Source organism: Rhineura floridana, chromosome 1 (assembly GCF_030035675.1).
Source record: "Rhineura floridana isolate rRhiFlo1 chromosome 1, rRhiFlo1.hap2, whole genome shotgun sequence".
In the NCBI taxonomy this organism is placed as follows: domain Eukaryota; kingdom Metazoa; phylum Chordata; class Lepidosauria; order Squamata; family Rhineuridae; genus Rhineura; species Rhineura floridana.
The window spans coordinates 121,940,039-121,956,701 of NC_084480.1; the positions used below are offsets into that span (position 1 = coordinate 121,940,039).

General features: G+C 45.1%; 1 protein-coding gene across 2 annotated transcripts in view; it reads right to left on the reverse strand.

Moving 5' to 3' along the window:
* The window catches only part of LOC133387019 (cyclin-dependent kinase 4 inhibitor B-like), a 33,021-nt gene that overhangs the window by 12,874 nt on the left and 3,484 nt on the right, over positions 1 to 16,663 (reverse strand). Inside the window, exon 2 of one of the 2 annotated variants that reach the window (XM_061630912.1) lies at positions 5,992 to 6,117. The exons of the other annotated variant lie outside the window; for it this stretch is intronic. Within the exon in view, the coding sequence (XP_061486896.1) occupies positions 5,992 to 6,117 (126 nt within the window). The remainder of the gene's footprint in view (positions 1 to 5,991; positions 6,118 to 16,663) is intronic. 2 annotated transcript variants of the gene reach the window in all.

Below are 16,663 nucleotides of genomic sequence, written 5' to 3' on the forward strand. Positions count from 1 at the left end.
GTCCTGTGTTTCCTCAGGGATCGCTGTGGTGCACCTACGTGTGTGCATACATACATGTGTATACACGCACGCCCCGCAGTGACCCTTGAGAAACACCCCATTTCTATATCCTAAAGGGTTTTTTTATCTTGTTTGTGTGTTCCTTTGCGTTTCCAGTCCCTCTTGTCCCTCCAACGGCGCTCCACCGCACCTAAGGCGAGGGGCACTACGGCTGTCAACAGCGCCGCTGGTTTCCGAGGGCAGGTTGCTCTAAAGGAATTATTCGTCCTTCCTCGGAAGTAAATGTATTAAAATGATGGGAGCTGTTTGTGTTCTAAGTCCCAAGCGAAGGAGACGCCGGGTGCCTGGGGGCTCAGCATGAGAGGAGCTGCCGTTTCTTTTAGCGTAGGCCTCACCTCAACGCAGGCGCCCTTGTTCGAAGGGGCCCTCGCCTTTGGGTCGAGGGCCGCTCCTGATCCTCGGCTACCCAGCCGGGCACTAGAATGCTGCGGAGGGTTGCAGGAATTGGCAGCCGGCCTATGTCGAGGGGAGGGCCACCTCCTGCGCCAAGTGAATCCGAGCCCATTGCACAAGATGAGTGGCTCCCCTTTGGCAAGGGGCATTTGCGGTTCTCTCTCTCACACACAGGACGCCTTTGAACCACATCTGCCTCGTTGACAATCCGGGTGCTTAAAAAATAAGCAAAAAAGGACCCCCCCCCAATAGTTAGTTATGACCGAGGTGGGAACCTGATCTGCTGAAAACCAGGCAATGATAGTTATGGTGGAGTTTTAGAAAGCCACATTCGAAATGCTCATCTGTCAATGGGGGAGGGGGAGAGGCTTGCGGGGTCCTTCTGCTCCCTGGAGGAAGTGGCCCGAATATGATTGTTGTGCATGTTGGAAGTGAGGCAAGAGCAACTCCTGTTTTGTTCTTTTGTCTGTGCTCCAGAGGGAAGATAGAGCTAGGGTCCTCCAGATGGATAGGCTTGTTTACCTTTACCTGTGATGCTCTGATTGACTTCCTCCTGTCCCTAGACTGTTACGTCTTTAGGGAAGCTTACTTGCCCCTCCTCCTTCCGCCCTTTCCACTCCTTTGTCCTCCCACTGTCCAGGAGAGAGGAGACATCCCTTTATCTCTTCTCTCTCCAAGCCATGAGGCTAACCCCTACACCTGGGCGTTATGCCTCCAACTTAGTGAGTTAGAACTAGGTATGCCTTTTCTATCTACTATGTATTTCTATAAATAAAGTAGCTTTCCTTATTTTATTCTCAAGTCTCAGTGATGCTGATGCAGGGTAAAAGCCTGCTTTCTTAGGCAAATGCACGCACACGCTGGCACACTCGCATTTCCACATCTGCTGTTACTCTCTGCTGCTGTGGTGTTGCTTTAAATGAAATTAAGCACACACATTACACACAGCACAACAGTGCATACAAAGAGCAAATATATATTTGCCGAGCGTGTAGTCAAAAGGGCACTATCCACGCACAAGGCAGAGCAGCAGGATTGGGGAAATCCCAAGGTTTGTACAGCTGCCAAATAATATTTTATAGATAGATATGGGGGGGGAGAGAATTTCCAGACAGAGAAAACTCCCCCAATGAAGAATGACCATACTCATTGGCAAGGGCATGCTGCCTGCTTATTGAAGAGGGGAGGAGGAGGAGAAAAAGGAGAGGAGGAGGGGATGGAATGAAGTATCTTACAAAAGGGTGTGGCTGGCTCACACCTTGAACAAGAGCACTCCATACTTCAGCATTGCGGGGCTGGTCCCATGCCCATTTTAGTAGTAATAAATGAAAACCTATGTAATAAGAAGATGAAAAATATAAGAACTCTGTAGCTATCAAAGCAGGAGGCACCAGTTCCCAACAGTGGCCAGCCACATGTTTCCAGCAAGCCCAGAAGCAGGTCACGAAAGAACATAGGAAGCTGCCTTGTAGTGAGTTAGATCATTAACCCACCTAGCTCAGTATAGTCTACGCTGATTGCTGATTAGCGTCTCTCTAGCAGTCTCTCCCAGCCCTAGCTGGAGATGCCAGTGATTGGACTGGGGCCTTCTGCAGGCAAGGCAGATACTCTCCTGCTGAGCTCCGGCCCTTCCTCAAGAAACAGCCATCCTTTATCTGCCTGCCCCAGCAGCACCTGCAGTTCAGCAGCCTCTGAACTAGCCTTACGATCCCATTGGGTTATGATGATTAATAGGCCCGCCTTGATATGCTGCCAGGAATTCACCTCATTCTCATGTAATCCAGCACCCATCCCCACATCTCCTGACTGCAAATTCCAGAACTGGGTTGTGGAAATGAACGGGTTACGCCCGGAAAGAGCTTTATGAATGTTACTTGGTTTATAGACAACCTCCCTGAAGAGATACATGTGAACTGAAGTGCTAGGCCTCTCTCAAGCCAAGTAAGGTTGTGTTTTTAAAGATAAAATAAAATAAACAAAGTTTAAGGATATCTGCTGGTTGATTGTGGCAGGAGCTTCCCTATATGGTTGATTTTAGAGAGAGGACAATGAGTCTCCTGGCCTAATGCAATTGGAAGATTCAGGAAACATGGCCTCCATTCAAAAATTGGTTGGCCTTGCTAGTTTCCTGGGACAAGAAAGTAACAGCCCAAAGCAAACCCGTTAAAGTCTCATTGATTTCAACACGAGAGCTAAAGAGGTTAACATAAGTTTCTGCCCCATTTAACTCAAACAGGACTTACCATGGACACTTGGTTGGATCATGCCTGCAGACCTTTTTTGGGGGCCTAAAAGTGCTGTTTAATGTCCTGGAGAGTTACAGTGACAGGATGCAAAACCTAGTTGCCCTCTGTACACACACCCCTAGAAATAACCCCCCATCCAATTCAGTGGGGCTCAGTTCTGAGCAAATACAAGGACTTCTAGAGCCCAATCCCAGCAATGTTAGTTCATTAGTAAATGCCACTGGTTTAAAACCCCACTCATTCAAACCCAGTACCATGTCAGTTACTTGGAAATTAGCACCACAGGAGGACTTGTTTTCAAGTGATGGTTTTTGGATCAGGGTGTCAGGATCCAAGTCACATGGGACAAGTATCTGTTGGAAGTGGGGCAAGAGCAACTCCGGTTTTGTTCTTTTGTTTATGTTCCAGAAGGGAGATAGGGTCCTCCTGATGGATAGGCTTGATTACCTTTACCTGTGATGTTCTGACTGACTTCCTTCTGTTGCTAGACTGTTATGTCTTCAAGGAAGCTTACCTGCCCCTCCTCCTTCCTCTTCTCCGACAGTGATCCTAATGCAGGGTAAAAGCCTGCCTTCATAGGTAAACGCACACACACACTGACACACTCGCATTTAAGACGGCTGTTACTCTCTGCTTAACTAATTTAGCACCACAACAAGACAGAGTTAGGGTCCTCCAGATGGCTAGGCTTGACTACCTTTACCTGTGATGCTCTGATTGACTTCCTACTGTCACAGACTGATATGCTTAGGGAAGCTTATCTGCCCCTCCTCCTTCCGCCCATTCCTCTCTTATCTTCTTCGACTGTTCAAGAGAGAGGAGACACCTTTGTCTCTGCTCTCTCCCTCCTGAGCCATGAGGGCAACTCCCAAACCTGGGTGTTGCGCCTCCAACTTAGTTAGTTAGAACTAGGTATGTGTTTCCTATCTACTATGTATTTCTATAGATAAAGTAGCTTTTCTTACTTTACTAAGTCTTAAGTCTAAGTGATCCTAATGAAGGAAAATCCTGCCACTTAGGTAAATGCATGCACTGGCACACATGCATCTCAGACCATTGACAATCTCTGTTCATTTATACAAATTTACATAACAAAGGGTTATGGTGGCCCAGTAAACCAAGGTGAATTGCAAGTTGTGCCTAAAAGCTAAAATGGCTAAATACTGTGATTTACAAAGAGATTGAAAAAGGAGACAAGGCTAGAGTGAAAAAAAGCATAACAAAAGATAGGAAAGCCATGGCTGAAGAATCAACCCTTAAGAGAAATGTCCCGAGGCTGGAGAAGGACAATTATGTGGTTTGGAGTCTTCGAATGACTGCACTCCTGGATGGGGAGAACCTGTATGAAGTATTAACTGATCCTGAACCCTTGGCAGAAGATGAAAGTGGAGATGTAAGCATGCAAATGTGAAATCTCTTATTTCTGCATTATCAGTTGAGGCACTAAATGTTTATATGGGATGTAAGAAAGCGAAAGATATGTGGGAAAAGCTAGAAGGAATACATGACCGAAAGTCTAAAAATCATGTAATGTATCTTTACAAGGAATTGTTTACTCAGAGAGGCAGACAGTCTCAATACACATCTAGAAAGATTCACAGGACTGCTCTGTGAACTGGAGAGTTGTGGAAGAAAATTTAACGATGAGATGCAAAAAGCATTGCTCCTGAGCTCTCTCCACGAGCATCATAGATTAACTGCTTGTGTGCTAGAACAGACAGACCAGAGTATGAGCCAGATTATATCATATTTGAAGGACCAGGATTTTGAAGAGACAGGGTCAAACTCTGTCTGAGAAGGCAAATCTTACTGTGAGCAGGAACAGCAAACAAAGACAAAGTAGGGGGATGAGTCATTGCCTGAAACCACAGGAGGGCACCGATAAGCAAAATAATGTTTTCACATGCAGACCTCCCAATCACCTTCAAAGGGAGTCAGACAGGAGAAAAGCCTGACTTTAAACAAAGGCGTTCTGAAAGGAGAAAAACCACTGGGCAGACTAAAGTGAAAGATTCTAGTTACCATGTATCTGATGAAAGGAAAGATGACTATAAAACCAGATTTTTAATTGATTCATGCTGTACAACCCACCTAATAAAAAATAAAAAATTGTTTAAGATTTTAAAAACCATACACAGGAAGTAAAAACTGCTTCTGGAGATATGTTCCATTCTCAAGGAATAGACACGGTGCAATTGCCTTGCAAAACGCCAAAAGGAGAAAGACAGCTTGAACTGTCAGTAAAAACTGCCAATATGTTCCAGATTTTAAAGACAACTTAATAAGTGCTACTAGAATAATGGAACTGGGAGGGGAACTTTATATGAGTGGAGAATTTTGCCATGTTCTAGATGAAGGAGAAATATGACGCACTGCAAAATTGAAAAATGGACATTTACATTTACAATATCTTGAAACTATGCATGCAGATATGGTCAAGGAAACCTGCAATTCTGCATGTTTGCATAGTTGGCATAGAAGAATGGGACTTGCCAGCTTAGCCAGAGTAAGTACTCTAGAGAAAGAAAATTTGGCTAGAGGCATTAAAATGGGACAATGCAAATTTACAGAAAGATGTGAGTGCTGTATAAAGACCAAGAGTGTGAAACCAAAATTTCCTAAGTGAGAGGAAAACTTTTTGAAGCCTCTAGAATTAATTCACACTGACCTTTGTGGGCCATCTCAGGGTGGAAATTTTTACATGCTGACATTTATAGATGACTACTCGAGGTATACTACAATGTACCTGCTAAAAGAGAGAAGTCAAGTACTTCAAAAATTGAAGGACTATGTCAGAATTATGTCCAACAAATATGGCAGAAAACCACAGATCATAAGATCTGACAATGGAGGGGAATATGTGTCCAGGGCTATGCAAGACTTTCTTTGTGAGGAAGGCATAGAGCACCAGATTACAGTTATTTACAACTCAGAACAAACTGAGGTTGCGGGACACATGAACTGGACTCTTGGAGAGATTATCATTCCTTGTTGGAAGATGCACAGTTACCACAGAAGTACTGGGGAGAAGCAGCGGTTACTGCCACCTACCTGCAGAACTGACTTCCTGCATCTACAACCAACAAAACACCATTTGAGCTATGGCATGATCGGACACCAACTGCATCTCACCTTCATGTATTTGGGTGCAAGGCCTTTGTGCACAGTCCCAAACAAAAGAGGTCAAAGCCTGCCAATACTGGCAGGGAAGTAATATTCATTGGATATTCTTCAATACAGAAGGGATATCGAGTAATAGATCCCAAAACCAGCAAAGTTGGAGTATACAGACCTGTCCACTTTGATGAAGGAAAGTGCACACAGCAACCAGAAGGGGCGCCACGCCAAACAGATGACAGCAAAAAGGAAGAAGAAGCTGAGTTATTCTTCCACAACAGAAGGTATAACAATGATACACCTGCAGAGGAAGGCAAGGAATCTGAATCAGAAGAGGCAACAGAGCCAGAAGGGGCAGCCGAAGTGCCAGCACCTAGATGCTCTGAATGCACCAAGAGAGGTGTACCACCAGACAGATTTGCTTACCTTGTGAGAGATGAACTTTCAGAACCAGAGACCTGGAAAGAGATTGAAGCCTTACCCAAAGCTGAAGCTAAGAGGTGGAGGCAGCCAGCCAAAGAAGAGCTGGAATCTCTACACAAAAGTAAAACTTGGACACTGATCAAGCTTCCTCAAGAAAGGAAAGCTGTAGGCTACAAGAGGAAATTCAAGAAAAATCCAGATGCTAAAGGAAACATTGAGAGATACAAGACAAGCCACCAGAAAACTTCTGTATATCAGCAGGGGCGTCACTAGGGCAGTGTGGCAGGTGCGGACTGCACCGGGTGACACCACCAGAGCCGCCCCCCCAGGCACCACCTAGGCACCGAGAGCCTTCGCGTGCCACGCCGGCTGCCTTCCTCGGCTGTTAGAAGGTGGAAGCAGTGGCAGCGAGGCAGCGGCATGCTCCCGGGCCATGTTGTTTGGCTGAGCGCGTGCGCAATCGCTTGCAGTCACAGGGAGAAGGTGCTGCGGGCTGCACTGGGTGACATCAACCCTAGTGACGTCACTGTATATCAGTACTGTTACCAGGCCAGATGTGGTGGTAGCAGTGGGATACTTGTGCAGAAAAACCACCTCACCAACCAAGAACGACTGGGAAGCAATAAAGAGAGTGGCAAGATATGTAAAGGGCACTACAATCATGAAACTGAAGCTAGCAGCTAGCAGAGACCCCGAACTAGTGGGATATGTAAAGGCTGCTTAAACTGTTCAAAGAGTTAGTCATCTCTATACCTGGGCCTGTTGTGATGCATGAGGACAACCAAGGATGCATCAGACTCATGGAGTCAGAAGGGATGAGTTCACGGACCAAGCACATAGATGTGAAGCACCATTCATTAGAGATACCTACCACAGAGGACTACTCAAGATGGAGTATTGTCCAACAGAAGACATGACTGCAGACGCTGTCATGAAGGCGTTGGGCAAAGTCAGACATTGCAAGCTGTGAGACAAGATGAATCTCATGGGCTGAACCAAACACTCATTGAGAAGGGGTGTTGGAAGTGGGGCAAGAGCAACTCCTGTTTTGTTCTTTTGTTTATGTTCCAGAAGGGAGATAGAGTTAGGGTCCTCCAGATGGCTAGGCTTGATTACCTTTACCTGTGATGCTCTGACTTCCTTCCTTCCATTAGACCAGCCTTTCCCAACCAGTGTGCCTCCAGATGTTGTTGGGCCACAACTCCCATCTTTCCTGACAATTGGCAATGCTGGCTGAGGCTGATGGGAGTTGTAGTCCAACAACATCTGGAGGCATACTAGTTGAAAAAGGCTGCATTAGACTGATATGTCTTAAGGGAAGCTTTTCTGCCCCTCCTCCTTCCGCCCTCTCTTATCTTCTCTGACTGTCCGGGAGAGAGGAGACACCTTTGTCTCTGCTCTCTCTCTCCTAGCCATGAGGTCAGTTCTTCTCTTACTAATTCTTAAGTCTCAGTGATCCTAATGCAGGGTAAAAGCCTGCTTTCTTAAGTAAACGCACACACACACTGGCACACTCGCATTACAGACCGCTGTTACTCCCTGCTTAACTAATTTGGCACCACAACAAGGGTTATGGGCCCACCAACCTAAGTTGAATTGCAAGTTGTGCCTAGAAGCTATAAAAGGCTAAGTGCTGTGTGTGATTTACAAAGGAGACTTTAAGTTTGAAAGAAAAGCAGAACAAATGATAGGAAAGCATGGCTGAAATATCAACGCTTGAGAGAAGCATCCCGAGGCTTGAAAAATATAGTTATGCCTTGCGGAATTTGCGGTTCACAGCTCTGCTAGAAGGGGAAGATTTGCATGGAATTCTGACTGATCCTAAACCCTCGGCGGAGGATGAGACTGCCACAGCTTCCTGGAGACGTAAGCATGCAAAAGTGAAGTCTCTGCTTATTTCTGCACTATCAGATGAGGCACTAAATGTTTGTGTAGGAACTAACAATGTAAAACAAATGTGGCAGAAACTACAAGAAGTATATGATAGGAAATCAAAGAACCACATAATGTATCTTTACAAGGAGTTGTTTTCTCTGAAGGGGACTGCTGAAAGAGGCAGCCTGAATGTGCATGTTTAAAATTTTACAGAACTCCTGGCTAAACTTGAGAGATGTGGGAAAGATCTAGATGATGATATGAAGAAAGCACTACACTTGAGCTCTCTTCATCAGTGTCACAAATTAGTTTGCTGTGTGCTAGAAAATTCTGACCAAAACATGAGTCAGATTATATCATATTTAAAAGACCAAGATTTTAAAGAAAGACAGGAACAAGAAATTCTGTCGGAGCAAGCAAGCTTTACTATGGGGAGAAACAAACAAACAAAGGGTAGCGACATGAGTCATCTCCCGAATCCAAAAAAGGGCACAGACAAACACAGATGGAAGTTCTGTTTTAAATGCGGCTCTCCAATCATCTTCAAAAGGAATGTGATAGGCGGCAGACAGGAGCAAGGCCTGACTTTAAACAAAGGCAGACTGAAAAGCCAAAAACAGAGGCTTCTAGTTACCATGCGTCTGATGAGAGGAAAGATTATTGCAAACACAGGTTTTTAATTGATTCAGTATCCACCTCACATCTTGTAATTGATAAAAACCTGTTTAAAAGTTTTTAAAGTCACAAGCAAAACGTATTGACAGCATCTGGACAAATATTCATTTGTCAAGGAATTGGTACAATAGAATTGCTTTGCAAAATGCCAGATGGCCACAGACTGCTTGAACTTAAAAACTGCCTATATGTTCCAGATTTTAAAGGCAATTTAATGTGCTAAATAATGGAATTGGGAGGTGAACTTTATATGAGTGGAGAATTTTGCCATGTCCTAGATGAAGGAGAAATTTGTTGCACTGTAAAATTGAAATATGGACTTTTACAATTAGAATACATTGACACTATGCATACAAATGTGGTCAAGGAAACCAGTAATTCTGCATGTTTGCATATTTGGCATAGAAGAATGGGACATGCCAGCTTAGCTAGAGTTACTGCTCTAGAAAAGGAGAATTTCGCAAGAGGCATTAAAATGGGACAGTACAATTGTACACAGACATGTGAATGCTGTATTAAGACCAAGAGTGTGAAACCAAAATTTTCTAAGTAAGAGGAAAACTTTTTGAAGCCTCTAGAATTAATTCACACAGATCTTTGTGGGTCAATGAAAGTGCCATCCCAGGGTGGAAATTTATACATGCTGACATTTATAGATGACTGCTCCAGGTATGCTACAATGTACCTGCTAAAAGAGAGAAGTCAAGTACTTCAAAAATTGAAGGACTATGTCAGAATTGTGTCCAACAAATTTGGCAGAAAGCCACAGATCATACGATCTGACAATGGAGGGGAATATGTGTCCAGGGCTATGCAAGACTTTCTCTGTGAGGAAGGCATAGAGCACCAGACTACAGTTGTGTACAACCCAGAGCAGAATGGCGTCACAGAGAGAATGAACAGGACCCTTGGACAAATGATTCATTCCTTGTTGGAGGATGCAGTTACCAAAGAAGTGTGGAGAAGCTGCGGTTACTGCCACCTACTTGCAGAACGAACTTCCTGCATCTGCAACCAACAAAACGTCATTTGAATTATGGCATGATAGGATACAAAGCATGTCTCACCTTTGTGTATTTGGGTGCAAGGCCTTTGTGCACAGCCCCAAACAAAAGATATCAAAACTTGACAACACTGCCAGGGAAGTAATATGCATTGGATATTCTTCAACGCAGAAGGGATACTGAGTAATAGATCCCAAAACTGGCAAAGTTGAAGTATGCAGAGCTGTCCATTTTGATGAAGGAAAGTGCGCACACCGACCAGAAGGGGCACCACACCAAAGAGATGACAGCGAAATGCAAGAAAAAGCTGAGTTATTCTTCCACAACAAAAGGTATAACTATTATACCTGCAGAGAAAGGTGAGGAGTCTGAGCCACAAGAGGCATCAGAGCCAGAAGGGGCAGCCGAAGCGCCAGCACCCAGACGCTCTGAACGCACCAAGAGAGGTGTACCACCAGACAGATTTGCTTACCCCGTGAGAGATGAACTTCCAGAACCAGAGACCTGGAAAGAGATTGAAGCCTTATCCAAAGCTGAAGCTGAGAGGTGGAGGCAGCCAGCCAAGGAAGAGCTGGAATCTCTACACAAAAATAAAACTTAGACACTGACCAAGCTTCCTCAAGGAAGGAAAGCTGTAGGCTGCAAGTGGGTATTCAAAAAGAAGTCAGATGCTGAAGGAAATGTTGAGAGACACAAGGCAAGACTAGAAGCCAAAGGATACTCTCAAAAATATGGACAAAACTACCATGAAACATTTGCTCCTGTAGTCAAATACTCAACTATCAGAACTCTTCTGAGTGTTGCTGCCAACAAGAAAATGCAGGTGGAGCACATGGATATAAAAACAGCATTCTTGCATGGAGAAATAGAAGAAGAAATCTACATGCAGCAACCACCAGGGTTTGAAGTTCCAGGAAAGGAACCCCTAGTGTGTAAACTTCAAAAATCCATCTATGGACTTAAACAGGCTGCCAGAGCCTGGAATTAGAAACTAAGCAAAATGCTCTTAAAGAAGGTTTTGTACAAGGCAGAGCAGAGCCATGCTTGTACAGCAGATTCAAGAACAATAGATGGACTTACTTACTGATTTATGTTGATGATCTACTGTTGGCTTATCAAGACCCAATGGACAAGCAACAGCTAGTAAGTCATCTCCACAAGGAGGTTGAAGTGAAGTGCCTGGGTGATGTCACTCACTACCTTGGAATACAAATTGAAAGAGAAGATGATGCATCCTTCTTGCTGAATTAAAAACAAAAGATCCAAGTCCTTCTCGAGAGTCTAGGACTGAAGTATGCACATCCAGCACCTACTCCAATGGAAGCAGGATACCTGAAACCAGACCAGAACAAACAACCATGGGAAGACCATGAGAGCTACAGACAAGCCATTGGAAAACTTCTGTATATCAGCGCTGTTAGCAGGCTAGATGTGGTGTTAGTAGTGGGATACTTGTGCAGAAAAACCAGCTCGCCAACCAAAAATGACTGGGAAGCAATAAATAGAGTGGTGAGATATCTAAAGGGCACTGTGTGATGTTCCTGTATTAATGTATATATGGTAAGTGCTGTTTGTATAGAAGATATGTGGTAAGTGGAATGAAAGAGGAGGGGGGAGTAAATGAGCAGTAGAATGCTGGATGATTGGCTGAGTGTTTGGATGGCTGAGAGTATAAATGGAAGGATGACAGTTGAATCTGGGTGGACGTGAGTGGGTTGTTTTGGTGGAGTTGGGAGGTGGGTGTGAGTTGGTGTTTGTCAGGAGAGTGTGGAGAAGGAGGGAGGTGGAGTTCGGATTAGTAATAAGTCAAATATCACAGTAATGGATGAAACCATAAGCTTGTAGATCATTATCAAAGTTATCTTGTTATTAATGTTATTTAATAAATACTATTTGGTTTACCGAAGGCCTGATCCTTGGCTGGGGTTTCAGAGACCAGAAGGGAGGGTAAGGTAATAACCAAGGCTGAAGGGAAACAGTAGCAAATGGTGGCAGCGGTGAAGAGGAGATTATAACATTCATAAGTATCTAGAGCAACCCTGAGTTATGAGTTATCTGCATTGATACAAGGGGGTTGGGAACAGCATAGGCACGCAGTCACGAATGTAACCGGATAGAGAGACTCAGGCAAGGTCTCTGGGAACATTGGTTGTAGAACGTGACTGGTGGTGCTGCCTAGCAGGGGGATCTGGTGAGATCTATGCTGGAGCGGAGAGAGAAACCATAAAAAAGGACAGTCCAGACTGGTGGAGTCCCTGGTGGTGCCTAGTGACAGGCAGTAGCCACGAGCAGGTAGGAACCTGACAGGGAGAGCCAGGGAAGGGCGTCACGCACTGCAACCAGGAAACTGAAGTTAGCAGCTACCCGAGATCCCAAACTAGTGGGATATGCAGATGCTGAATGGACTGAAGACACTACAGATTGAAAATCCACAAGTGGAAACATCTTCTACTATGGAAATTCAGTGATCAGCTGGGCAAGCAAGAAACAAGAGACTGTAGCAATCCCTTCCACAGAAGCAGAGTATGTGTCAGCTTCTGAAGCAAGCAGACAGTTAATGTGGCTGCTTGAACTGTTCAAAGATTTAGGAATCTCTATACCTGGGCCTGTTGTGATGCATGAGGACAACCAAGGATGCATCAGACTCATGGAGTCAGAAGGGATGAGTTCACGGACCAAGCACATAGATGTGAAGCACCATTTCATTAGAGATACCTACCACAGAGGACTACTCAAGATGGAGTATTGTCCAACAGAAGTGATGACTGCAGACGCAACTCCTGTTTTGTTCTTTTGTTAAAGCTCCAGAAGGGAGATAGAATTAAGGTCCTCCAGATGGCTAGGCTTGATTACCTTTACCTGTGATGCTCTGACTGACTTCCTTCTGTCACTAGACTGGTATGTCTTCAAGGAAGCTTACCTGCCCCTCCTCCTTCCTCTTTTCTTCTCCGACAGTGATCCTAATGCAGGGTAAAAACCTGCTTTCATGGGTAAACGTGCACACACTGGCACACTCACATATCAGACCACTGTTAGTCTCTGCTTAACTAATTTAGCACCACAACAAGACAGAGTTAGGGTTCTCCAGATGGCTAGGCTTGACTACCTTTACCTGTGACGCTCTGACTGACTTCCTACTGTCACAGACTGATATGCTTAGGGAAGCTTATCTGCCCCTCCTCCTTCTGCCCTTTCCTCTGTTATCTTCTTCGACTGTTCAAGAGAGAGGAGACACCTTTGTCTCTGCTCTCTCCCTCCTGAGCCATGAGGGCAACTCCCAAACCTGGGTGTTGCACCTCCAACTTAGTTAGTTAGAACGAGGTATGTGTTTCCTATCTACTATGTATTTCTATAAATAAAGTAGCTTTTCTTATTTTACTAAGTCTTAAGTCTCAGTGATCCTAATGCAGGGTAAAAGCCTGCCACTTAAGTAAACGGACACACTGGCACACACACACCTCAGACCATTGAGGATCTCTGCTCATTTATACAAATTTACATAACAGTATCACTGATTCTATACATTTGTGCTGGATCATTGTCACTGTGCTCTGAATTAGAGAGGTCAGGCAGAATCTCTGTATTGCAGTGCACTGATCTAGTGTATGTTTAGTTAGTTCCTTTGCAGGGCGAAGCACACCCCTTCTTTCCCACTCATTGGGTTGGGGGTCCCTTTGCTGCAGGAAGAGATAAGTGGGCTCCTTCGATTTTCTGGATCTGGTCCTTGTTGCGCTGTGTGTAGTTGTGTTGCTTAATTTCGTTTAAAAGTAGCGCCACAGCAGCAGAGAGTAACAGCAGATGTGGAAATGCGAGTGTGCCAGCGTGTGCGTGCATTTGCCTAAGAAAGCAGGCTTTTACCCTGCATCAGCATCACTGAGACTGGAGACTTGGTAAAATAAGAAAAGCTACTTTATTTATAGAAATACATAGTAGATAGAAAAGGCATACCTAGTTCTAACTAACTAGCTAAGTTGGAGGCATAACGCCCAGCTGTGGGAGTCAGCCCCATGCTCGGAGAGAGAGAGAGACAAAGGAATGGAAGGACAAAGAAGTAGAAAAGGGCAGAAGGAGGAGGGGCAGGTAAGCTTCCCTAAAGGCGTCACAGTCTAGCGACAGAAGGAAGTCAGTCAGAGCATCACAGGTAAAAGGTAAACAAAGCCTATCCATCTGGAGGACCCTAGCCCTATCTTCCCTCTGGAGCTTAAACAAAACAACAAAACAGGAGTTGCTCTTGCCCCACTTCCAACAGTCCTTCGGCGATTAATTCCACCACGGCCCCGTGCAATTGACCTTAACAAGACTACCATAGAGAGAGGGAGAGCTGACATTTTGCATATTCACGTGGAAGTAACATCAGGAAAAGTCGTATGTGGGGGATTTGCAGGAGCTGAAAATGGGGTGGTTCCACTATCTTCCTAAGTTCCTCAGTCAGGCAGGCTGGCTGGGTTGAAATATTTCATCTCTCCCCTCCCCTCCCCCATTTACAGGCAGGGAAACTGAGGCATACCACTGCATTAGTGAACCAATTTAACACATTGCTACCCTGCCCTCCTCTGGAAGAAGGTGTGGAACAGACATTTAACAAACAAACAATCAGATGAATAATTATTCTAGAAGTAAAATCCACTCACTACACGGCTAAGAAGGGGACCTTCTTTCCCCTTTGATAGTTGGTTGCCCCAAGATTTATGCCATACCCACTCTCAACAACTCTATTTTTATTTTTCAAATAAAATAACTCGAATAAAGAAGAACTGTGCTCCATTTTGAATCTCTTGAATGCAAGGAGGGAGGACATCTTGCTTGCAACAGACAGGATTGCACAACTTCCTTTAAAGTGTGAGTGTGTGTGAGTGTGAGAGAGAGAGAATTCAGGAGCTGGCAACACTACCTCGTTTGGCTGCAACTTCATTTCTGTAATATCCAAGTTCCTGTTTTCAACCACGTGTGAGATAATCCTTTGCTAAGAGGAGAAGTCACGATAAAAATTTGGGGAAGGCCACCGGCCTCGGTCTTAACATCACCCTTTCGCCTCCCCATGAAGGTGTAGTAGGATGAAAGTGGGCGGGGCGAAAGGGGATTGGAGAGTTCCCTCGGGAAGGGCGCGTGTGTGCGCCACGCCGCCGTCCCTCCCCCCATACCGAATCCACAGGAGTATTACATACTTCGACAAAGGCCTTTATTTGACCCTGTGGCTAGATCTGCGGATACGTCGGACTCCTTCTTCCCCTCTCCTTCTCCCCACCCCAAATGCTCTGCCCCACTCCCCTGGATTCTTCTAGATACCTGAGCTATGCATTGGCGCACGGACCCATCCCTCTGAGACCGGCAAAGAGCATCACCCTTTCACGTCAGAAGGGAAACCCACTCTCCACCAGATCCGATCCCCCGTTGAAGTGAATTTGGGGGAGGGGGTGTTTGTTTCAAACAGGGCGTGTCCTCCAAACACTCTTGGAGAGCAGATACTTGCGCGCATCAACACGCAACTTTGGATCGGGACTATTAAGCAGGCTACTTGAACCAGCTGATCCATCAAAACCAATCCTGTTGCTATTTCCCCCCTCAGTTGGAATGCGGAGGCGAGGCAGCCCAATCCTCTGCATGCCTACTCAGAAGGCATCAGGGGCACTTAGTGCAATCCTAACCTTACTCTTACTCTTACGTAAGCCCTTTAGAATTCAATGATGCTTACTCCCAGGAAAGTTGGGTTAAAACTGCTTGCCTTACTTCTCAGTAAGAGTGCACAGGGGGCCAATCCAACCTTAGGGAGTGAATGCCATTGAACACAGTGGGATCATTGCTGCCTAAATCCGTGGATCAGGTCCAGTGTGGCAAAGTCGTTAAGAGTGTTGAACTGTGATCGAGGAGACCAGGGTTCAAATTCCCATTGCGCCATGAAGCTCAATGGGTGATCTTGGGCCAGTCATTGTCTCTCAGTCCAACCTGTGAGGATAAAATGGAGAGGGGGAGCTCCTTGGAGGAAAGGCGGCATATAAATGCAAAAGTAAAACAATAAAACGGGGCGGGGTCCAAGATTCCTGCGGGGTTAGGCGCGCCTCAATCTACAGACAATTGAGCGGACAGAAGTGTACCAAACGACGCACTGCCGCGTTTGGTTCTCTTCAATTTATCTGGTATGCATCCAACGTTATTACTCATAAGATTACCATAGTCATAATTCTAAGAATCCAAACAGTTTTAGCAGGAATCCATTATATTCCAAAGGAAAACCCCTGTCCATCTATTGCAGCAAAGGCAATGAACAAGCTCATGACACTTAATGCACTCCTCTGTGTTTACTCCGAGGTAAGGCCTATGATATTCTACGGCTCTTACTCCCGGGTAAGTGTGCATAGGACTGCAATCTCAGGTCCATTAAATACAGTGGGACTTACTTCCAAGGAAGCGTGCACAGGCGTGGGATGCAATTGGTGTTATGTAAATTTGTATAGATATTAGCAGAGATTGTCAACTGCCTGAGATGCATGTGTGCCAGTGTGTGCGTTTTCCTAAGTAGCAGGCTTTTACCCTGCATTTCGATCACTGAGGCTAGTAAAATAAGAAACACTATTTTTATTTATAGAAATACATAGTAGATAGGAAAGGCATACCCAGGTCTAACTTAAGTTGGAGGCACAACACGCAGGTTTGGGAGTTGCCCTCATGGCTCAGGAGGGAGACAAAAGTGTCTCTCCTCTCTCGGACGGTTGAAGAAGAAGGGAAAGGGTGGAAGCAGGAGGGGCAGATAAGCTTCCCTAAGCATATCAGTCTGCAAGGGAAGGAAGTCAGTCAGGTAAAGGTAATCAAGCCTATCCATCTGGAGGACCCTAGCTCTATCTTCCTTCTGGAACATAAACAAAAGAACAAAAC